Source organism: Mesoplodon densirostris, chromosome 3 (assembly GCF_025265405.1).
Source record: "Mesoplodon densirostris isolate mMesDen1 chromosome 3, mMesDen1 primary haplotype, whole genome shotgun sequence".
Lineage (NCBI taxonomy): Eukaryota > Metazoa > Chordata > Mammalia > Artiodactyla > Ziphiidae > Mesoplodon > Mesoplodon densirostris.
Genome location: NC_082663.1, coordinates 41,433,133 through 41,458,146, shown reverse-complemented (window position 1 = coordinate 41,458,146; position 25,014 = coordinate 41,433,133). Strand labels below are relative to the sequence as shown.

Here is a 25,014-nt window from a genome sequence, read left to right as displayed (position 1 = left end):
TGTTCCTTATTATGGCTGAGTAATATTCCATTGTATATATGTACCACATCTTATTTATCCATTCGTCTATTGATGGGCATTTAGATTGCTTCCATGACATGTCTATTATAAATAGTGCTGCAATGAACATTGGGGTGCATGTGTCTTTTTGAATTATGGTTTTCTCTGGGTATATGCCCAGTAGTGGGATTGCTGTGTCATATGGTAATTCTATTTTTAATTTTTTAAGGAACCTCTGTACTGTTCTCCATAGTGGCTGTATCAATTTATATTCCCACCAACAGTGCAAGAGGGTTCCCTTTTCTCCACAACCTCTCCAGCATTTGTTGTTTGTAGATTTTCTGATGATGCCCATTCTAACTGGTGTGAGGTGATACCTCATTGTAGTTTGGATTTGCATGTCTCTAATAATTAGTGATGTTGAACAGCTTTTCCTGTGCTTCTTGGCCATCTGTATGTCTTCTTTGGAGAAATGTTTATTTAGGTCTTCTGCCCATTTTTTGATTGGGTTGTTTGTTTTTTAATGTTGAGCTGCATGCTTATATATTTTGGAGATTAATCCTTTGTCCATTGATTTGTTTGCAAATATTTTTTCCCATTCTGAGGGTTGTCTTTTCATCTTGATTTTAGTTTCCTTTGCTTTGCAAAAGCTTTTAAGTTTCATTAGGTCCCATTTGTTTATTTTTGTTTTTATGAGTTGCTGACATTCTAATCATGGCGCCATCTTTCTCCCAGACTCCCGGGCTTGAAACTCAAATCGCTCATGATTTACATTATCCGTGATACTCTCCTCAAGCATTCATAAGCAATTTTTTTCAAAAAATTTTACACTTCCTGTCTTAGAGACAATCAATAGAGTGATAATGGGCCTAAGATGTCATCCAAATGGTTTCTTTTACAATCTTGTTAATTCTTCCTTATTTATGTCTGACACATCCCCTGCTTTTCTATTTTTATTGTTGATCCATCATTTCAGGTTCTTCTCGCCTCATCCTTCAGCTCCAACAAAAGCCTTGTTTTTTTATTGTTTATGCATTTTCTGATTATAAATGTTGTCAAAGGGCTAATAACACTCTCTCAGTTGGTAAAAGAGAATCTGACCTTTGGCTTATTCTAACTCTGTCCCCCTGGAAATATGATCATCATATTCAGCTGTAACACTTAGCAACACTGAGTGTGGTGAAAAAAACCTCTGATTGGAACACTGCATTTAGGCTGGGTGGAACTATAAACACCCGATGGAGATAATATATTTTGGGCTTCTTAGATTGCAGTGACTCTTCTAACTGTGTGCCTTTAGCAGGACCCGGGGAAGCTATGTCTATAGTGCTGTTATAAAAGATGTTGGCTCCTGTAGGGCTTTAAAGCCAGGGCAGCTCCTGCACCTGCTTTAAGTGTCTGTCTCTTGGCACCTCAGCTGTGTTGTTGTGCTGGGCTGCTTCCAGGGCTCCTACAGGGGAGGGAGGCTGGTGCTGCCCTGCCCTTCTGAGTAGTTTGTGTGAGTGTGTGTGTGTGGGGGGGTAGTCTAGTGAGTTGGAATGTTTAGTGAAGCCCAAGAATGCCCCCATCCTCTGAGGAATGTAGAATAAAATCTCATTCTAGAATACCTGGAAAATGCAGAAAACTATGAAGAAAGGAATAAAAATTACCCAAATTATCACCATTTAATAATAACCAACAACAGCACAGATGTTTCTTTCATAAGTTAAAAAACTTATGTTTGCATATTGCATATATAATTTCTTAAACGACTTTTAATATTCAATATTATCTAATGAGAATTCTTTGACTTTACACATTACAAATTATTTCCCATCACCTCCAGGGGAAAATCCAAATTCCTTAGTCTACCATTCAAAACCTCACACAGCTGGGCCCCCCTGGCTCTTTCACTGCGCTTTCTACCTATCTACATTCTGTCTTTCTTCTAGACCAGCCCACATTTTATCTCTTATTAAGACTTTCTGTACCATCCTAGCTTAAAAGAATCTTTCTATGTTCTGAATTTACTGTCTGTGGCCCTGGCACTTTCATGCTTATTAATGTTTTAGATTTCTTTGCTTGTGTATATGTTTGTACATCTGTATCTATATCATTATCTACACATCCTACACCTACCTCCATCCAGCTGATATATTACTGATGCCAAAGACACAGACACTTTAGATTCCTCCGAGGAACGTAACATGGGGCCCTGTTCACAGTGCATGTTGAATATGGGGGTACTGTTTTTTAAAAAGTTTAGGACAACAGACAGTGCAATTTACATAGATAGAGTATGAATGGATTAATTTAAAACAATGATTTTGAAGTTTACCTGTTCTCCGTGGAGTGTCTGGAGAATCCTGATGTCTCCATCCTCCATCCTGTAGATGACCACCTGGCCTGTATGATTGTACCGTGGCTGTCCGGCAATGTAGAGCACATCTCCAGAAACAGTGGCGGAGTTTACTGTGTAACCTAATGAAAGACAGACACTGGATATACTCACTGGCCCCTTGGAGTTTGCATGGAATAAATTAAGATCCATTTTAAACGGTTGGGAGAATCATTGTTATATGTTTATATGGACTTCTCTTTTTTTGAAAATAAATGTATATACTTTAATGCAGGTAAGTTTGTTTAGGTAGAAGCTTTTAGTGTGCTCCCTAATTATCTACCACAACTGCTTCATTCTGAAAAGGTATTTTTCCCCAAACCTCAGTTTTTCATTGTTTAAAAGCACAAATGATGTAACATTGACAGAAAAAGAAAACACACACACACACACACACACACACACACACACACAAAACTCTCGCAGTCTCAATTTACCCCTTTGAAATAATTCAATTATATTTCATTTGGATGCATGTGTCTGTGCTATAGAAATCGATAACTTTATACAGTTGTAATCACAGTAAATGTAAACCTTTTCTGTATTGCTGCCTAGGTTTTTAATTGTAATTTTAAACAGTTCAAGCTTCCTTCTCAGTTAAGGTATAAATGCCTTGTGTTTATACCATGGGACCATTCCCTGTTGGAATGGTGGAATTTAGGTGGTTTTTTAATTTTTTGGCATTACACTTAAGCCTGCAAAGACATCTTTGAGTATTTAATTTTCTTCTTTCTTTTGGATTTTTTTGATGACAAATTTCAAGGAATAGATTACTGGAGCAAATTTTTAATGGTTCTCATAATGTCTGACAAATTGTTTCCAGAATATTTGTACTAATTCATTCCATGAACAGCCACTGGAGAGAGTAGTTTAACTAAATTCTTACAAACATTAGGTACATTACTAGTATTTAAAATTGTGGATGTTCTAATAAATGTTAAACAATATCACCTTGCTGTGATTTAAATTTTCATTTGTTTGATTAAAAGTGAGCTTGAACAGTTTTTCACAATTATTCCTCTTTTTTTTTTTTTTTTTTTTTTTTTTTGCGGTACGCGGGCCTCTCACTGTTGTGGCCTCTTCCGCTGCGGAGCACAGGCTCCGGACGTGCAGGCTCAGCGGCCATGGCTCATGGACCCAGCCGCTCCGTGGCATGTGGGATCTTCACGGACTGGGGCACGAACCTGTGTCTCCTGCATCGGCAGGTGGACTCTCAACCACTGCGCTACCAGCGAAGCCCATATTCCTCTTTTTAATTGGGCCTTCATGACCTTTAAAATTTTAAACTGTGTCTTTAAAGCAGATTATTATTAATTTTTGAGTGAAGAATTAGATTTATTCGTTGTATCTCTAGAGAACAGAGCTAAATCAATAGATAAAAATTACCAGGTGGAGATTTCAACTCTACAGAAGGAAGAAATGTTCTAATAACCAGAACTGTCCATCATTGGAGTAGAAGGCAGATTATTTTTCCAAATGCCACAAAATAGCATTTTTTACTGAGAAAAAGATTATATTGATAATTTACTTACCAAGTATTTTACCATAAGATAATAGTTCCACTCTCTTCCAAAAGTTTAAAAGAGGAACAGAAGTTTTGTACTGAAATATGTTTATTCTTACAAGTCCTAAAGGAACACAATTCCTCAGCCATATTCCCCTTCATGAATATTTTTCTCACATTTTCATTTCTTCACCTTAGAGCTTTTTAAAAAATTTACTATACATAATAGACTGTAAAATATTCTTTTTCTAATGTGTAATGTGTTATATTTTTATGTTACTAACCACAGTATTGCTTAAAAAACCAAAACTTTAGGGTCATGTTTATACATAAATAAAATGGAAAAGAAGACTGTGCAAAACAAAGGTTGTTGTATTTCATGCAGCTCTACTAGAAATATTAAGAAGAGAGTGGGGTGAGTGGGGTGAGAGTACACAGTGATTTTTTTTTTTTTTTGCAATTTTCAGAGCTATGAATGCAAACTGATAAAAGAACCTTTAAAAAATAAGTTGAAAATTATGCTTGAGGCTTGGAGTTGTGTGATTATCTAGTTGACTTTGATGATGCACAATTGATTACTAAACTGTTAGCTGAAATCTTCACAGGGACAATAACAACTAGTCAGGTAGTCCTGGTTGAAGCTCAGGCATCTAAAGACAATAAAGAGAAAGTGAGAACAAGGGCCCAGTAAAGTCTAGTCGTAATAGAAGGATAATCATTATAAAGATTTAAAAGCTTAATATCACTTTCTGAAAAGGAAAGGCACACGACTGAAGAGAAAGGAAAAATGATGGCATAGTTCTGTGTGTAGATTTATAAAGAGTAAATCCTGTCAGCTCTCACGATTCACTTCTTGGGAAAAGTGCTAGGATCTGGTGAGGTAATGGGAAACAGGTAGGATCTGACTTGATGTCATGCACGGGCCTCACATCTTTACTTTTCCTCGTGAATCAGTCTAGCATGATTAGAAATCAGCAAACTGTGGGTGGGGGAGGTAGGGAACAGGATCTCGACTGTATTCTCACCAGCAGACCCACTTGCCGAGTGCATGTTGGCAAAAGGCAGTTACTGGGCTATAGAAAGACAGGTGGATGATTCCATCCTGAGGGAGGTTGCACAGCTTCAGTTCCTGCTTCTTTCTGATTATTATTGGTTACTATGGGATTTTTTAATAAACTGTCTACCTCTCACTTTTCTTCTTCAGTAAGAATTTCCGTAGTCTAACAACTTTCAATCCACATGGATTGGGAGAACACATTCAAACTCTTCTTAATGTGTAACCCATACAAGGAAACATTTTGAAAGCTTAATTTTAGATTTAGAATAATATTGGGAAGAAAAAAAGCTATTTTTCTCCCCTGACCTCTTTCTGAGTGCTTTTCTATTTTGAAAGAAATCTTACATATAATAGACTTTATGTTGGCAAAATGTCTAAAGCACCAACCTGTGACTAAGACAATGAAAGGATTTCTGAAACAAACCAAAAAAAACACATCATCTGAGCAGACTGTAGACAACATACCCCCAAATTTCCTTTTCTGGGCAGACAGGAGTCATGTATTATAAATACTGTGGTCAGAAATGAAGGTTCTCTTAATTTTTTTTGCTTACAGCAGTATCTTTCAGTCTTGAATTCTCTAGGTCTGCTCTAAGCAAATCGTTAACCCAAGGTTTTTGAGAATAATAGATTTAGGGTTCTTTAAGTTTATTTGTTTTTAAGTAATTCAATGACAATCACTCAGAATACCAAAATTCTGTAGTGTTATTTATAAAATAACATTATTATTAATATATTATTAAATATCATGTTAAAGTGTGTGAACTTCCTTAGAGAAGTGACAATGTCACTCACACCTTTGTGGACTTCAATGTCTTTGTGGACAATGTCTTTAATGTTGTAACTATTCAATACTAATTAGTAGTAGTGTTAATGTCAGCTACTCTTAGTAGGTATATAATACACCTGTATTAGTTTTCTATTGCTGTTGTAACAAATTACCATAAACTTGATGGTAACACATCACAAATATATTATCTTTTAAAGTTAGAAATCAGACCTAGGTCTCCCTGGGCTAAAATCATGGTGTTGGCAGGGCTGGGTTCCTTCTGGATGCTGTAGGGCAGAATCCATTTCCTTGCCCACTGTGGCTTCTAGATACCACCCACATTCCTTGGCTGTGGCCCCCCTTCTCCATCTTAAAAGCCAATACTGCATATCTCTGACCATTTTTCTATAGTTCTATCATCCCCTGTCCACATCCAGGAAAGCTTCTCTGATTTTAAAAACCCATGTGATGAGATTGGGCCCAGCCAGGTATCTCAGGATAATCTCCTCATGTCAAGATCTTTAACTTAATCACATCTGCAATGTCCCTTTTGCCATATAAGATCTGGATCTGGGGATTAGGACATGGACATCTTTAGGGCATTGTTCTGCCTATCATAATATTAATAATAAGAGGAATGTTTTCTATATAATATTACATAATATACAACAATAGACAATACCTATTGAGGGTCAGCTGTCTGTTAAGCACAACACTAAGCACCTTACAGGTATTATTTAATCTCATTTTCATAACAACCCAAATTTTATATATATATTTTTAATAAATAAGCAAATTGAGGTTTTGAGGAATAAGGCAATTTGTCTAAAGTCATAACCAGGGGCAGAGTCAGAAAACAAACTCAAGATTCTATGACCTAAGAGTATCTCTGTACTGTCTGACTGTATACACAGTGCCATAACCACTTCAAGTCACTTCAAGTATGATGGGATCAGCAGCTTTATAATTTTTATATTTATGGGTGCATGATGTTCCATTAAGTGGATTTACTATTTACCATTTACTTAACTATTCCCATATTTTTGAACATTAAGGATATGCCATTTACCTCAATAAAATATTATGAAAACAATTGTTCCCTTGGTATTCTTAAATAATTGGATTTTTTCTTTAGGTTAGATCCTCAGAAATGAAATTTTGAGGTCAAGGTGGTGTAAACATTTTTATGCCTCTGGATACACATTGTCAAACGACTTTCCCAAAAAGTTATATTACTTTATATGCCACTGTTACATATGAGGACAAATGTTCTCAGATTCTTCTATCTAGGATGGAAAGAAACCTCAGGTTAAACTGGTTTTTGATTTCAAGGTATTTCACATAGAACAGTCTCATAGAATCTTAGAACATGAAGAACCTTTAGAAATTATCTAACCTGAGATTGGTTCAAGATGGAGGAGTAGAAGGACATGCTCTAACTCCCTCTTATGAGAGCACTGGAATCACATCTAACTGCTGAACAATCATCGACAGGAAGACACTGGAATTCATCAAAAAAGATACCCCACATCCAAAGACAAAGGAGAAGCCACAATGAGATGGTGGGAGGGGTGCAGTCACAATAAAATCAAATCCCATAACTGCTGGGTGGCTGATTCACAAACTGGAGAGCACTTATACCACAGAAGTCCACCTACTGGAGTGAAGGCTCTGAGCCCCATGTCAGGCTTCCCAACTTGGGGGTCCAGCAATGGGAAGAGGAATTCCTAGAGAATCAGACTTTGAAGGCTAGCAGGATTTGACTGCAGGACTTCGACAGGACTGGGGAAAACAGAGACTCCACATTTGGAGGGCACACACAAAGAAGTGTGTGCATAGAGACCCAGGGGAAGGAGCAGTAACACCATAGGAGACTGAATCAGACCTGCCTACTAGTGTTGGAGGGTCTCCTGCAGAGGTGGGGGGTGGCTGTGTCTCACCATGAGCACAAGGACACTGGCAGCAGAAGTTCTGGGAAGTACTCCTTGGCGTGAGCCCTTCCAGAGTCCACCATTAACCCCACCAAAGAGCCCAGGTAGGCTCAAGTGTTGGGTCACTTCAGGCCAAACAACCAACGGGGAGGGAACCCAGCCTCACCCATCAGCAGACAAGCAGATTAAAGTTTTACTGAGCTCTGCCCATGAGTGCAAAAGCCAGCTCTACCCACCACCAGTCCCTCCCATCAGGAAACCTGCACAAGCCTCTTAGATAGCCTCATCCACCAGAGGGCACACAGCAGAAGCAAGAAGAACTACAATCCTGTAGCCTGTGGAAAAAAAAACATATTCACAGAAAGATAGACAAGATGAAAAGGCAGAGGGCTATGTACCAAATGAAGGAACAAGGTAAAACCCCAGGAAAACAACTAAATGTAGTGGAGATAGGCAACCTTCCAGAAAAAGAATTCAGATTAACGATAGTGAAGATGATCCAGGACCTCAGAAAAAGAATGGAGGCAAAGATCAAGAAGATGCAAGAAATGGTTAACAAAGACCTAGAAGAATTAAAAAACAAAAAAACAGAGATGAACAATACAATAACTGAAATGAAAAATACACTAGAAGGAATCAATAGCAGAATAACTGAGGCAGAAGAACAGATAAGTAACCTGGAAGACAGAATGGTGGAATTCACTGCTGTGGAACAGAATAAAGAAAAAAGAATGAAGAGAAATGAAGACAGCCTAAGAGACTTCTGGGACAACATTAGATGCAACAACATTCGCATCATAGGGGTCTCAGAAGGAGAAGAGAGAGAGAAAGGACCTGGGAAAATATTTCAAGAGAATATAGTTGAAAACTTCCCTAACATGGGAAAGGAAATAGCCACCCAAGTCCAGGAAGTGCAGAGAGTCCCAGGAAGGATAAACCCAAGGAGAAACACGCCAAGACACATAGTAATCAAGTTGGCAAAAATTAAAGACAAAGAAAAATTATTGAAAGCAAAAAGGGAAAAATGACAATTAACATACAAGGGAACTCCCATAAGGTTAACAGCTGATTTCTCAGCAGAAACTCTACAAGCCAGAAGGGAGTGGCAGGACATATTTAAAGTGATGAAAGGGAAGAACCTACAACCAAGATTACTCAACCCGGCAAGGATATCATTCAGATTCAATGGAGAAATCAAAAGCTTTGCAGACAAGCAAAAGCTAAGAGAATTCAGCACCACCAAACCAGCTCTACAATAAACCAGCTCTACAACAAATGCTAAAGGAACTTCTCTAAGTGGGAAACACAAGAGAAGAAAAGGACCTACAAAAACAAACCCATAACAACTAAGAAAATGGTAATAGGAACATACATATCAATAATTACCTTCAATGTAAATGGGTTAAATGTTCCAACCAAAAGACACAGGCTCGCTGAATGGATACAAAATCAAGATCCATATATATGCTGTCTATAAGAGATCTATGTCAGACCTAGGGACACATATAGATTGAAAGTGAGGAGATGGAGAAAGATATTCCATGCAAATGGAAATCAAAAGAAAGATGGAGTAGCAATACTCATATCAAATAAAATAGACTTTAAAATAAAGAATGTTACAAGAGACAAGGAAGACCACTACATAATGATCAAGGGACCAATCCAAGAAGAAGATAGAACAATTATAAATATATATGCACCCAACATAGGAGCACCTCAATACATAAGGCAACTGCTAACAGCTATAAAAGAGGAAATCGACAGTAACACAGTAATAGTGGGGGACTTCAACACCTCACTTACACCAATGGACAGATCATACAAAATGAAAATAAATAAGGAAACAGAAGCTTTAAATGACACAAAAGACCAGATAGTTTTAATTGATATTTATAGGACATTCCATCCAAAAACAGCAGATCACACTTTCTTCTCAAGTGCGCACAGAACATTCTCCAGGGTAGATCATATCTTGGGTCACAAATTAAGCCTCAGTATATTTAAGAAAATTGAAATCATATCAAGCATCTTTTCTGACCACAATGCTATGAGATTAGAAATCAATTACAGGGAAAAATATGTAAAAAATACAAACACATGGAGGCTAAACAATACGTTACTAAATAACCAAGAGATCACTGAAGAAATCAAAGAGGAAATCAGAAAACACCTAGAGACAAATGACAATGAAAACATGATGATCCAAAACCTATGAGATGCAGCAAAAGCAGTTCTAAGAGGGAAGTTTATAGCAATACAAGCCTACCTCAAGAAACAAGAAAAATCTCAAATAAACAATCTAAACTTACACCTAAAGGAACTAGAGAAAGAAGTACAAACAAAACCTAAAGTTAGTAGAAGGAAAGAAATCATAAAGATCAGAGCAGAAATAAATGAAATAGAAACAAAGAAAACAATAGCAAAGATCAATAAAACTGAAAGCTTATTCTTTGAGAAGATAAACAAAATTGATAAACCATTAGCCAGACTCATCAGGAAAAAGAGGGAGAGGACTCAAATCAATGAAATTAGAAATGAAAAAGAAGAAGTTACAACAGACACCACAGAAGTAAAGCATCCTAAGAGACTACTACAAGCAGCTCTATGCCAATAAAATGGACAACCTGGAAGAAATGGACAAATTCTTAGAAAGGTATAACCTTCCAAGACTGAACCAGGAAGAAATAGAAAATATGAACAGACCAATCACAAGTAATGAAACTGAAACTGTGATTAAAAATCTTCCAACAGACAAAAGTCCAGGACCAGATGGCTTCACAGGTGAATTCTATGAAACATTTAGAGAAGAGCTAACAGCCATCCTTCTCAAACTCTTCCAAAAAATTGCAGAGGAAGGAACACTTCCAAACTCATTCTATGAGGCCACCATCACCCTGATAGCAAAACCAGACAAAGATACTACAAAAAAAGAAAATTACAGGCCAATATCACTGATAAATACAGATGCAAAAATCCTCAACAAGATACTAGCAAACAGAACCCAACAACACATTAAAAGGATCATACAACATGATCAAGTCGGATTCATCCCAGGAATGCAAGGATTCTTCAATATATGCAAATCAATCAATGTGACACACCATATTAACAAATTGAAGAAGGAAAACCATATGATCATCTCAATAGATGCAGAAACAGCTTTTGACAAAATTCAACACCGATTTATGATAAAAAGCTCTCCAGAAAGTAGGCATAGAGGGAACCTACCTCAACATAATAAAGGCCATATATGACTAACCTACAGCAAACATCATTCTCAATGGTGAAAAACTGAAAGCATTTCCTCTAATATCACGAACAAGACAAGGATGTCCACTCTCACCACTATTATTCAACATAGTTTTGGAAGTCCTAGCCACAGCAATCAGAGAAGAAAAAGAAATAAAAGGAATACAAACTGGAAAAGAAGAAGTAAAACTGTCACTATTTGCAGATGACATGATACTATACATAGAGAATGCTAAAGATGCCACCAGAAAACTATGAGAACTAATCAATGAATTTGGTACAGCTGCAGAATACAAAATGCACAGAATTGTCTTGCATTCCTATACACTAATGATGAAAAATCTGGAAGAGAAATTAAGGAACTACTACCATTTACCATTGCAACAAAAAGAATAAAGTACCTAGGAATAAACCTACCTAGGGAGGCAAAAGACTTGTATGCAGAAAACTATAAGACACTGATGAAAGAAATTAAAGATAATACAAACAGATGGAGAGATGTACCATGTTCTTGGATTGGAAGAATCAATATTGTGAAAATGACTCTACTACCCAAAGCAATCTACAGATTCAATGCAATCCCTATCAAAATACCAACAGCATTTTTTACAGAACTAGAACAAAAAACCTTAAAATTTGTATGGAGATACAAAAGACCCCGAATAGCCCAAGCAATCTTGAGGGCAAAAAACTGAGCTGGAGGAATCAGACTCCTGGACTTCAGACTATACTACAAAGCTACAGTAATCAAGACAATATGGTACTGGCACAAAAACAGAAATATAGATCAATGGAAAAGGATACAAAGCCCAGAGATAAGCCCACGCACCTTTGTCAACTAATCTATGACAAAGGAGGCAAGGATATACAATGGAGAAAAGACAGTGTCTTCAATAAGTGGTGCTGGGAAAACTGGACAGCTACATGTAAAAGAATGAAATTAGAACACTCGCTAACACCATACACAAAAATAAACTCAAAATGGATCAGAGGCCTAAATGTAAGACTGGACACTATAAAACTCTTAGAGGAAAACATAGGAAGAACACTGTTTGACATAAATCACAGCAAGGTTTGTTTTGATCCACCTCTTAGAGTAATGGAAATAAAAACAAAAAACAACAACAAAAATGGGACCTAATGAAAGTTAAAAGCTTTTGCACAGCAAAGGAAACTACAATCAAGATGAAAAGACAACCCTCAGAATGGGAGAAAATATTTGCAAACGAATCAATGGACTAAGGATTAATCTCCAAAATATATAAACAGCTCATGCAGCTCAATATTAAAAAAACAAACAACACAATCCAAAAATGGGCAGAAGACCTAAATAGACATTTCTCCAAAGAAGACATACAGATGGCCAAGAAGCACAGAAAAGCTGCTCAACATCACTAATTATTAGAGACATGCAAATCCAAACTACAATGAGGTATCACCTCACACCAGTTAGAATGGGCATCATCAGAAAATCTACAAACAACAAATGCTGGAGAGGGTGTGGAGAAAAGGGAACCCTCTTGCACTGTTGGTGGGAATGTAAATTGATACAGCCACTATGGAGAACAGTATGGATGTTCCTTAAAAAACTAGAATTACCATATGACCCAGCAAATCCCACTACTGGGCATATACCCAGAGAAAATCATAATTCAAAAAGACACATGCACCCCAATGTTCATTGCAGCACTATTTACAATAGCCATGTCATGGAAGCAACCTAAATGCCCATCGACAGACAAATGGATAAAGAAGATGTGGTACATATATACAATGGAATATTACTCAGCTATAAAAAGGAACAAAATTGGGTCATTTGTAGAGATATGGATGGATCTAGAGACAGTCATATAGAGTGAAGTAAGGCAGAAAGAGAAAAACAAATATTGTATATTAACGCATATATGTGGAACCTAGAAAAATGGTACAGATGAACTGGTTTGCAGGGCAGAAATGGAGACAGAGATGTAGAGAACAAATGTATGGACACCAAAGGGGGAAAGTGGCTGGCGGGGGAGGGGGGTGGTGTGATGAATTGGGATATTGGGACTGACATATATACACTAATATGTATAAAATGGATAACTAATAAGAACCTGCTGTATATATATAAAAAAATTATCTAACCTAACCTCCTGTCCTCTTTTTTAGGTATCCTATGTCACAGCTCATATCATACTGACAGGATTTGGTTGGTTCTGTTATCATCTCTTATCCAGAAAGGTAAGCTTCATCAATGCAGGGATAAATATCCCTTATTTATCTTGTTATCCTCAATTTACAACTGAATGTTTGGCACACTGCAGGTACTCATTATTTATAAGTGCTATCTTGATCAACCCAGAATCAGGCATTTTAGTATGGCGAAATGAACACTGGAATAAGAATCAAAAAACTTAGATTTTACTTTCAGATTTGCCACAGTTAGCTGTGACATAATATTTCTACTCCTCAATTTCTTAATTTGGCAAATTAGATGTGTACCATTTGCTTTCTAAGATCTCTTTTAATTGTAAAACTCAATATGAATTTTAATGCCAATCCCTTTATTTTATATCACAATCCTCCAAATATTTAAAAGACACGCAGTGTATACTTTGTTTTCTAACCACCAGTTTTTTCAGGTTTGGTGGGGAGAGGGATGGGTAGATGGGGATTGTTTTTAGATCTGTATCCTTCAGATAGTTTTTTACTGGCAATTCTAGTTTGGCATTTTCTTTTGTAATGTGTGATGCTTAGGACAATGCTTAGAATACTTTAGCTGCTCTCAGACCAGGGCAGAATAAATAGGACTTTTCTGAGAAATAGACTAGACTTCCATTAGGGCTGTTTAACATGTCTTATGGGGGTTTAGCACTCCCATTATACCTGCTGCTTACCACTATATTTTTAATTATCGAAACTGCTTAGACTCTTTATTTTTCTTAAATCCTGTTGCCTCTACAGCTTTAATACGTGCCCTTGAATAAGATGTATGGCTGTGCCAGTAAAGACCTGCCACCTTCCTATAAAATAGAAAGAAACTGGGATAGAGAGAGAAAAAACTTCCAGGACATAAAGATCCCAGACAGGACTGCTAACATGCTAAAATATGAACACAGCACTTATTTGTTTTCTTTACCACTGTATCCCCAGCACCGAGAACAATGCCTGGGGCAAGAAAGGTGCTCCCAAAATATTTGTTGAGTGAAGAGAGAGAGCTGAGAAACCATACCCTGAGGGTCCCTTCCATTCTAGTCCCTCCCAAGTGTTTACTGAGCTCAACCAGTGACAGAAGAGTCCCCAGCTATCTCCTAGGCAACTCCCAGCCTGACACAGATTCAGAATAAAGTGACACCAGACACACACCTCCTCATTCTAGGCAAGTCTTTGGAAAATCGTTACATTACTGGGTTTCACTTCAATATGTATCTGATTGTGAACAGAGGTATTAAAGAAGTCATATGACAAAACAAGTTAAAAGTTTACTTTCCAAAATTAGGACCCATAGAGAGAAACTAATGATAGAGGATATTTAAGAGAATATGGGAGTCTGATCTTCAGAATAGGCCGAGTCAAGTTTTCTTTTTCTACCTTTGTTTCCTGTCCACTGGGTCTGAAGCACTTCTTGACATTAATACGAATACCAGACACAGAGAGACGTCAAAAAATGTGCGTTTCAGCCCAAATCACTTCCCGTGTAGGCAGACCTTCTGAGAAAGGATCCTCCACGTTCTGTTATTTTTGCTAAGGCTACTCAGAGGCCATCATGGGTCTCTAACATCTAAAATATCTAACTCTTAGATGTGATCTCTCTTACAAAATACGCCTATATAAATATAAGCAAATAATACTAAAAAAAAATTATAAAAAACAAAAATTTTTCTCAATTACATACAAACTTTACCTAAATAAGAAGCAAGAGGTTCATTCTTTTTGGTAGACTCAACATTAAAGGTCGTGTTTTGGGGAATTAGGATTTGATTAGCCTTCCGCATGACGACTGTTCCATTCCAATCATAGGCTCCTACTGCTCCAAGCATGACCCAGTCCTTATATTCAAATAGAGAAAACAATGATATTTAACAAAAATGGTAAGAGCAAACACATAGCATTAACCATATGTTAAGTACTGTTCAAAGTGCTTTACATATATTAAATCATAAAATCATCACAATAATCCACTGGGCTAGATGCCATTATTACCACTTCTTTTACAGAAGAAACTGAGGCAGAATAAGAAATTTCCCTAGGTCATACAGTACAATTACACACTGAAATGTCAATATTCTTGTGCAGGGACCATGGTACCATTTCTTCCATCAACTACAAAGGATGTATTTTCTAATCTTGCCTTTCTGCTTTATGGCTGCTAAGAAGCCTGGGTCTTGAACATGGAATTCTAGCAAGACCCTTGAATACCTTGACACCAAGAAAAAGATACATTCCATATCTTTAGTAAATATGTTAAATATTTTATTTAGCTAGATGTATAATTATAGAAAGCAGACCTCCAACTGTCTGATTCACAATTATTAGTACAATGTAGTGAGCTGTGTATGATAACATGCTTTCTTAATAAGAAGCCTGTGAAATGCTGTTTCCTATTTGGATTAGAAACAACATGGTCTGAATAACTGCTCATGCCATGAGCTGCAAGTTGCACCTGTAATGCTGATGTCTGGGTGTTGGCTTTGGGAAAGGAAACCTCAAAAAAAAAAAAAAAAGTTTTCTACCAAGTGGTCAATGTACCTGTGAATAATGAGCACTGAAGCCGGTCTGAGACATTTCCATCTCAAAAGAAGCTGCTGACTGGTCAGCTGTAGCTGTAACAGAGGAGAATTGCCTTTAGCACACTGCTTATCTGCAGAAGACAGAGACCTAGTACAGTCTGTGGTCTTGACCAACCAGAATGTCTAGCATCTTTAGGGCATTTTCAGCCTCACATTTCTCAAACTCAAAATTCCTAGGTAGGGCTGGGTGGAGGATGGAGAGGGTTAGCAGAAGGTCTGTGTCTCACATTCCTGACTGTTAGTTTCCCCACCCTGGCTGGAGGAGTTGAATTCATCCTTCTGTTCTTATACTCTAGCACTCTTACAAATCCTATGGAGCTTTGGATCAACGTGGCTGAAAGCTCTGTGCCTTATCCTCATGCCCTGGGAATCCTCCTGGGATTAGGCTAAACTTACCTGATAGGTCACAGGGATAATAACATTTGATCCACATATTTAAAGAGGTTTCTTGATTCTACCAGCCTCACCTGCATTTCCTGCCCTATATCATCTCAGAATTCCATTGTGTGATAAAGGGGTTAGGGATTCTGGGTTGGTATTTGCTCTAATTTCTGGCTGTGGGTGTCACTCACAGATCAGGAGGGGACTTTCTGACAGGGCTCCAGGCCACATGCCGTTCAATCACACTTTTTTTTTTTTTTTTAAAGATCCTGTGCCCATTTTGAAGCTCTTTACTGAAACACAGAAATAATCCAGAGCATTCTATGGGAGTGTGCTGCTCTCAGAATATTCACCAAGCCAAAGCCACAGCCTCCTAAGGGGATTAAGGGAATGTTGATTAATTTGCTTTCAGGAGGGAGTTACTGATTTATTTGGCTTTGCTGATAAGTTAAAAATAGCACATACTTTTTTAAAAGTCAAACTACTCTTTCACTGAGGCATGAGAACAATCAAATTTGTGAAACCAAACTTATTTACTAGTTATTTACCTGCATAAATTTGTTAACAAATACATCAGTAATTGCCTTCTTATAGGACTAGATTAAATGGGGAAATCAATAAGAATTCAACTATATCATTTTAATCTCAGTACAAATTGCCCTCTAATTTAAATGACTGAGATGGACTTTAACTTTAATCTGAACCTTTATTTTAGGCCCACAATGGTGTAAGGTGCTTTCTCATTTATCTCTGCAAGATCAATTATAAGAATGCAGTAGTGGAGACCTACATAGTTCCAGCACCTTCCCCTGCCGCTGTTCTGAGAACAGAGAGAACAACTGCGAACAGAGAGAACAACTGCGAACAGAGAGAAGGAAGCTCTGTGAAATTCTGCCTGCTGAATTGGCATCCTGGCAAAGCACACCGTACATGCCGACACTTCTTAATGTCAGCTCCTCCCTTGTTCATGGGTGTTGCGATATCTAATCTGACCACTGGGCAGCTTCTGGTTAGGAATTTCAGCATTTTCCCCAGTGCTTGATGGGAACGGGAGACAGTAGTTTCCTGATTTTATGGGCAAATAGCTGGTCCGCTCACCTCACTAGGTGGCGCTGTCCTTCGGCAAGCCTGGTTTTCACAATTGCTGCTAGTTGTCATATAAAGATAAATGTTGATAGGAAATGGAGATTTCCAAAGTAAAAAGGAAATGAAGCCCTTTTGGATCTCATTGTGAAAAAAGTCAAAAATAGGCTAGTAAAAACACTGCTTTTGGTTAGCCCTGAAAGTGCAGCAATGAAGATATGGGAGACATTTTTAATCTGTGGAGTTCCTCATAAATTGATTTTGCTTTTAAATATGGAGACACTTCTTGGGTATGTAGGCACTTCAATGTATAACCTTTAACGCATGGTGTAGTTAGGTTAGAAAGAATCTGAAAATGTCATTTAAGGCAAATTGATCTCTCCTCCACCTGATAGCTGTTACAGGATTCATTTCTACAAGTCTTAGGTTATATTTACTTGCTTACTTAAGATGAGATTTAGAAATGAAATAGAGACACAGATGTAAGCAACAAATGTATGGACACCAAGAGGAGACTGAGAAGGTGCTTGTAAATTTCTATGTTTAAGACGAAAAACAACAGTCCTCAGTGTGTCCTGTCCTCACAAGGACAGAGTCAATAGGATTCAGACAGAGCAGAACTGTCTGGTGGTTTCTCATCCTAGGTTGAGAAAAAAAGCCATGTTCTCTGAGTCTCCAGATTATCAGAGAATGTGAAGGAAGAGGCTTTTTCAGTTTGCCTGGCATAACAATTCTGAAGACTTCTTTTTTTGTCAGGGAAGATCTAGTTCCAAAGTACATTGTTCCTTGACATTGTCTACCTAAGGCAGAGGAGGGAATGCCATGATTCATTATCCCCAATGGCCAGCTGCCGTTGAAAAATCAAAGAAAACATTTACAAAGAAGTAACATGACCCAGACAAATATAGTGAACCAATGTTTCACTGCCATGGGTCTTGAGGCAGAGTTCCATGAAGATCTTTAAAATGGACAAGGAGCAAAATAGGAGAAAATAAATGAACAAAGAAGTTATTATACAAGAACTGTCCCACAGAAGCCCAAAATGAAAAAACAAGACAAAAACAAAAACAAAACTTGAGTTAGTGTCTCCATCTTCTAAACTTTTGTCACAGAAAAGGAATAAAACACATGGGCACATTTTTGTTCTTGCGTGTCTACATTGACCATTGTCTTCATCTGGCCCTCAAATCAGTACTGCAGGGTCCTTACAAAGAGAGCTGCCAGCAGACACAGTGCTATGTGAAATAGCCATCTCAATGGACAGATTTATATAAAAGGACATTGTTCCATGGTGGCTATTGTACGCAGTAAAAATGCATTAGCCACATGGTAGAAATAAATATCAAAACCAATTACGTTGAGTTTGAATTGTAGAGAGAATATTCAGGCTTATGAGAACTAGTCATACCTTCCAGGGCAAAGATTCTTTCTCCCAGAGCTTCAACAATAGTGACTAGTGCCAATTCGTCAGAGACATTGAAGAAATGCTTTTCAGTGGGTTCACTTGCAATTGATTTTATTTCCTCCACAAATTTGTCAGTACTTAAATTTCCTCGATTATAGCTGCCAAGAATCTAAGATGACAAAAACAGCAAGAATATCTTTTAAATTCTGTATGTTAAACAAGAATCTCAAGCATTTTGTCAATAAGCAAGAGAGTGTATAGTACTGTGGCATAATGAAATTTTTATGTACTTCCACATTCTTAGAAGGGTAATTTTCAGAATCTGTAGATTCTCTAATATTAACTGTTATATTCTATAATTGCTGTAGGAAAATATTAAGGGCATCTTGTATGTTTGCAAAAGTTTCTTCTCTGGCATTCCTGTGTCCCTGTTTATCAACAGCTGTATCTTTAAAGTCTGATAGTTCAGAAGTAATGTTACAGTTTCTGAGTGTTTCTGAAATTATTCCAGTCAGTGACATCACCATTTGCTAGCAAAAGTAATTAGCCAGTGAATTGCTTGATCTCAAATAGGCAGTACTTCCTGAAACTCTTACCAAGGGGAAGTCAGACACGTATATTTTTTAAACAGATGTTGGACTAAGTAGTAATCTAACTTGGCAATTTAGAAAATAAACAATTGGGACATTCCTGTCTGAAACAAAATGCTCAAGACAGGGGCATTCTTTTAAACAGAGAAGAGAGAGAGGCAGGAATTATCTACTATAGTTAACCATAATTATTTAGATTTTCTAGTGGGTTTTCTCAAACATTTAGTTTTAAATTTTTTAAAGTAAGGTTTATTGAGATATAATTTATATACAATAAAATTCACCCTCTTTAGATGTACAATTCTATGAATTTTGACAAACCTACACAGTTGTGTTACTAACACATCGAGATTAGACTATTTCCATGACCCCAAAGAGTTCCCTCTTGCCCCTTTGTAGTCAGTCTTCTCTTCCCTCTAACTCCTTGCAAACACTGATCTACTTTCTGTCCTTATAGCTTTGCTTTTTCTAGAACGTTAAATTTAAGGAATCAAATAGTATGTCGTCTTTTGTGTCTGGCTTCTTTCACTTTGCATAATGCTTTCAAGAGTTATCCGTGCTGTCACATGTATCAGTAATTCAGTCTTTTTTATTGTTGAGTAGGACTCTACTATATAGAAGCACGATTCATTTGTTGAGGACATTTGGGTTGTTTTCAGTTTCAAGTGATTATGAATAAAGCTGCTGTAAGTTTTTGCACTTAGGTTTATGTTTTATTTTTTCTTGAGTAAAGACCTAGGAATGAGAGTGCTGGGTTCTATAGTAAGTGTATGTTTAACTGAATAAGAAACTGCCAAAATGTTTATCAGAATAACTGTTCCATTTTGCCATTTTACCTTTCCGACCAGTGATGTGTGAGAGACCCAGCTGCTTTGCATCCTTGACAGCACTTGGTATTATCAGTTTTTTTCCTTTTAGCAATTTTTTTTCAGTTTTAGCAATTCTATTGGTGTGTAGTGGTATCTCATTTAATTTACATTTCCCTAATGACTAATGGTATTGAGACCTGCTTATTTGCCATAGTATTTCCTTTTTTGGTGTGGTGTCTGTTCAGATCTTTTGCCAATTTTTAAGAAAATGGATTGTTTGTTTTCCTGTTATTTAGTTGTGAGATTTTTTTTATATATTGGGTTGGCCATAAAGTTTGTTCAGTTTTAAGTAAAGATAAAAGACAAATTTTTAATTTTCACCAAAAATTTTATTGAACAATGTATTCACTAACTGAACGAACTTTTTGGCCAACCCAATATTCTGGATACATATCCTTTATGTGTTTTGTAAATATTTTCTCCCAGTCTATATATTGGCTTTTCCTTTTGTTACAGGATCATTTGAAGAGTAGAAGTTTTTAATTTTGATGAAGTCCAACTAATTTTTTTGTGTGTTGCATTTTTCTTCTGAAAAATTTAGTTAATGTAAATATTTCTTAATATATAGAAACGTATATAAATATGAAAATGTTCAAGTTAAAGTAAATGAAAAAATCTTTAAAAAATAATATGTAGGGCTTCCCTGGTGGCACAGTGGTTAAGAATCCGCCTGCCAATTCAGGGGACACGGGTTTGAGCCCTGGTCTGGGAAGATCTCAAATGCCGCAGAGAAACTAAGCCTGAGTGCCACAACTTACTGAGCCTGCACTCTAGAGCCCGCGAGCCACAATTACTGAAGCCTGTGTGCCTAGAGCACATGCTCCATAACAAGAGAAGCCAGTGCAATGAGAAGCCCGCGCACTGCAATGAAGAGTAGCCCCCGCTCGCTGCAACTAAAGAAAGCCCACGGGGCCTCCCTGGTGGCGCAGTGGTTAAGAGTCCGCCTGCCGATGCAGGGGATACGGGTTTGTGCCCCGGTCTGGGAGGGTCCCATATGCCGCGGAGCGGCTGGGCCCGTGAGCCATGGCCGCTGGGCCTGCGCATCCGGAGCCTGTGCTCCGCAACGGGAGAGGCCACAACAGTGAGAGGCCCACATACCGCAAAAAGAAAAAAAAAAAAAAAAAAGAAAGCCCACGCGCAGCAATGAAGACGCAACACAGCCAAAAAGAAGTTAAATAAATAAATAAATAATAAAAATAATATGTAAATTAAAAATGCAAAAAATTAAAAAAACCCAACCCGATGTGTAGATAGGACGTTTCTACTGTTTTTTTTTTTTTTGCAGTACGCGGGCCTCTCACTGTTGTGGCCTCTCCCAATGCGGAGCACAGGCTCTGGACGTGCAGGCTCAGTGGCCATGCCTCATGTGCCTAGCCGCTCTGCGGCATGTGGGATCTTCCCGGACCGGGGCACGAACCCGTGTCCCCTGCATCGGCAGGTGGACTCTCAACCACTGCGCCACCAGGGAAGCCCCTACATTTTTTTAAATCGGCACTTATAGCGCCATTATTTATAACAACCCAAACTGGAAACAACCCAAATGTCCATAATCAGTATAGAACAAATTGTGGTATATTCATACAGTAGATAATAATGATAACAAGAGAATGAATCACCAATACAGAAAATATCATGTATAATCATGTTGAATGACAAGCTAAACACAAAAGAGTACACACTGGATGATTTCACTTATATAAAATAGAATAGGCAACTTAAGCTATGATGGTATAAGTTACATCAGTGGTTGCTATGGAAGGTGAATATTAAAAGTGAAAGAAAGTACAAGGGAAATTTCTGTGTTTTATGGAAATGTTCTATATCTTAATTATGGTGTCAGTTATGTGGATGTATACAAGTGTTAAAACTCATCAGATTGTTCACTTTGTGCACAGTGTTCAAACTGAAATTTTGCACTGCTTGTGTTTCATCAATTTTGAAAAATTGAATAAACTATAATGCTATGCAACAATATGGATGAATCTTTACAATATAATATTAAGTTTTAAAAGTTTTGAAATATTGTATACAGCATGAAACCCTTTTTATAAAGTTAAAAACAAGTAAACCTTTTAAAATTAATTTTTTCAGATATGTACAGCTACCAAAGGACTATTTAGAAAAAGAGAGCAAGACATGATGAATATAGGATTTGGGCTGATGGTTACCAGGTGGAGGAAGGCAGGTGGTGAATGTGGTCAGATGTAAGTTGTCAGAGGACCAAGCTAGCTCTCATTTTGGGTAGTACATCCATGGATGCTTTAATGCTATTACGATAAGTATGCAGGTACAATTATAAACACAGAAACAAACAAAGTGGGCCATGCTTCAACAATGATAAGAAACTCTCCTGAACCAAGGATCATGATTAATTCAATTCTGTGCTCCTGGAATCCAAAAAGCAAAGGTAAGACCGTGAACTCTGTGCTATTGCTTGATTTTTTAGAAAATCCGACTTCTTGGGGAGAAGAATCATGACCTCCAATGACCACAAAGATACTAGACTTTTCTAGCTCTACTTTCCATTTTTATTTTTTAAAATTTATTTTTTTTTTTTTTGTGGTACGCGGGCCTCTCACTGTTGTGGCCTCTCCCGTTGCAGAGCACAGGCTCCGGACGCGCAGGCTCAGCAGCCATGGCTCACGGGCCCAGCCGCTCTGTGGCATGAGGGATCTTCCCGGACCGGGGCACGAACCCATGTCCCCTGCATCGGCAGGTGGACTCTCAACCACTGCGCCACCAGGGAAACCCTCTATTTTTAAATAATAGTCATAGATTTGTCTGGCATCATTAACAACAGAGACCTCTATGGTGCTTTCAAAGTCCTGTTGGCAAAGAAGAACTGAAAGAGTCCCCAACCACAGTTCTGCATGGAGGACTGGCTGGATCTTGGACACGTGGGCAGGTGGGCGCAGGCAGAGGCGTCAGTGCTGGTCCTCTGGGTCTTCTGGCTGGCCAGCCCTGTCCCCCCTCCTCTGAGCACATGGGTCCCCCCACCTCCCCTTGGCCTCCTGCTCTCAGCTTCTACACGTTTTTTTTTTTTGGCGGTACACGGGCCTCTCTCTGTTGTGGCCTCTTCCGTTGCAGAGCACAGGCTCCGAACGCACAGGTTCAGTGGCCATGGCTCACTGGCCCAGCCGCTCCGCGGCATGTGGGATCTACCCGGACCGGGGCATGAACCCGTGTCCCCTGCATCAGCAGGCGGACTCTCAACCACTGCGCCACCAGGGAAGCCCTACACATATTTTTTAATGTTAGATTTAGAATGGTAGATTTAAAAACTGACATTTTTATTAAGATGGGTACAGATTTTCACTTGCAGAAAGACAATAACTAAAATTATTGTTTTCAGTGTTGTTGTTTATGACCTACAACATACTTGCTTATTTGTATCATAAAACGCATAATGGTTTAAGATCGACAACTGAATCACTGTAATGTACGCTAAACGTTAATGTGACAAAAGGAGCTGGGCACCAAGTAGTCAAGCAGCAAGTGCATTGGTTCTCAAATTTTCCTTCCTAGTGAGAAGGGGGTGGGGGATTTATTCCTGGCTCCTTCCCCTTGCTGGAGGAGCCCAGAGGAAGTACTGCAGCATCTGAACCCCCTCCTAAGCTCCAGGACCACAGTGGAGTCACTCCAGTGCCCTTGTCAGTTTTGTAGCTCCTACATCTGTAAAACGTTCTTAGAGGCAAAATGCCTCACTGTATGTGACTAACTTTGAGCTGCTTTGAAGAAAGTGCACTATTTAGGAAAACTAGAGGCGGCTCTAAGACAATTGGCACACTGTTTGGGGAGCTTTTTTGATTTTTGAAATTACTCTCAACTACTACGTCCAGATTTATGTAGGAAGATCTATACCAGCAGCTTACAAATCGAACCAGAACACAAAAACTTAGCTTGTGTTTATCTGGCTGAAAAGCAAATGCCAAACATCATTGAACAGAGGCCACTAGTTCTTTTCCCACTTTAGCTGCTTGAGGGGTAAGAGAATTAATGGAATGGTAGTAGAGAAATGTCCAAATAGAGAGGGAAAACCCAAGGGCCACTTGCTCTTATTACATTGAACAAATCCTCTCTCATTTAAAAACAATTAAGATGCTCTTCCTATAGTTGGGTATCTCACCATAGCTGGGTGTATTACATGTCCTAGACTAAGGATGGAAAAGGCAGTCTCTGAGGTCTGGAGTCTCCATTCCATCCATGGTGTGGGTTTCAGGATCACTGGGGCCTTGCTCAACACCTCACTCTCTGCTTGGTCTTCTCCTCTGGACACACTGGCAGACTCGTCTTTTGTCAGCAGTTTTGCTATGCATGGATTTCTTTTAGATTTATACAAATTCTGTATGGTATGAAGCCTTCTGAGTCCCCAATGATTTACCTAATTTATTCTGTAAGTTATATATATGACATCCTGGGCTGAAAGGTCACTATTTTTCCTCCTTGGTTCCTATTTACCATATTCTAGATTCACTATTGAATTGACATGTTAACTTCCATTTCACTTACAAGTTGATGTTGTTGAAAATACACAAAAATTGTAAAGACTCCTGGACTATGCATAATTTAGGTTCTTAACTGTGATGTAAACGTTGTCAGATATTTAGTGCTCTATGTCACAGGACAGAGACAAATGGGTAAAGTTCAATGGGGAAGATGCCCAACTGACACACTTAATAAAAGTAAAATGTATAAATGTAATATGGGAGCATATATTTAGAAGAAACTATAAGAGAAAAGAATTCCCTGGAATTACTATGACTTGCATCCAGTTTGAACTATTTTGCATCAAAGAATGAAAATGAAAACAGGAAGAAATGTATTTTGATCCTTCACCCAAGGGTCTGGTAGCTGGTAAAAACATTATTTTCCATAAATCAAAAGAGATACAAAATAATACTTAAAAATTACTTCTGTTTCGCTTAATACAAATACGTCAAGTCCAGGCATTTGGTGTTCTGCTAATATTTACCTGGAATAGACATTCAGAATGGAAACTCCCTTGAGGCAAATATGTCAAATGTAAA

At 38.1% G+C, this 25,014-nt stretch overlaps 1 protein-coding gene across 1 annotated transcript in view; it reads right to left on the bottom strand.

Annotated features, from left to right (window-relative positions):
- ITGA1 (integrin subunit alpha 1) overlaps nucleotides 1-25,014 on the bottom strand; it is a 168,866-nt gene that overhangs the window by 49,370 nt on the left and 94,482 nt on the right. The window contains exons 9-12 of the mRNA XM_060092870.1: nucleotides 18,532-18,697; nucleotides 15,619-15,692; nucleotides 14,774-14,918; nucleotides 2,318-2,460 (exon numbers count right to left, since the gene is read on the bottom strand). Of these exons, the coding sequence (XP_059948853.1) occupies nucleotides 2,318-2,460; nucleotides 14,774-14,918; nucleotides 15,619-15,692; nucleotides 18,532-18,697 (528 nt within the window). The remainder of the gene's footprint in view (nucleotides 1-2,317; nucleotides 2,461-14,773; nucleotides 14,919-15,618; nucleotides 15,693-18,531; nucleotides 18,698-25,014) is intronic.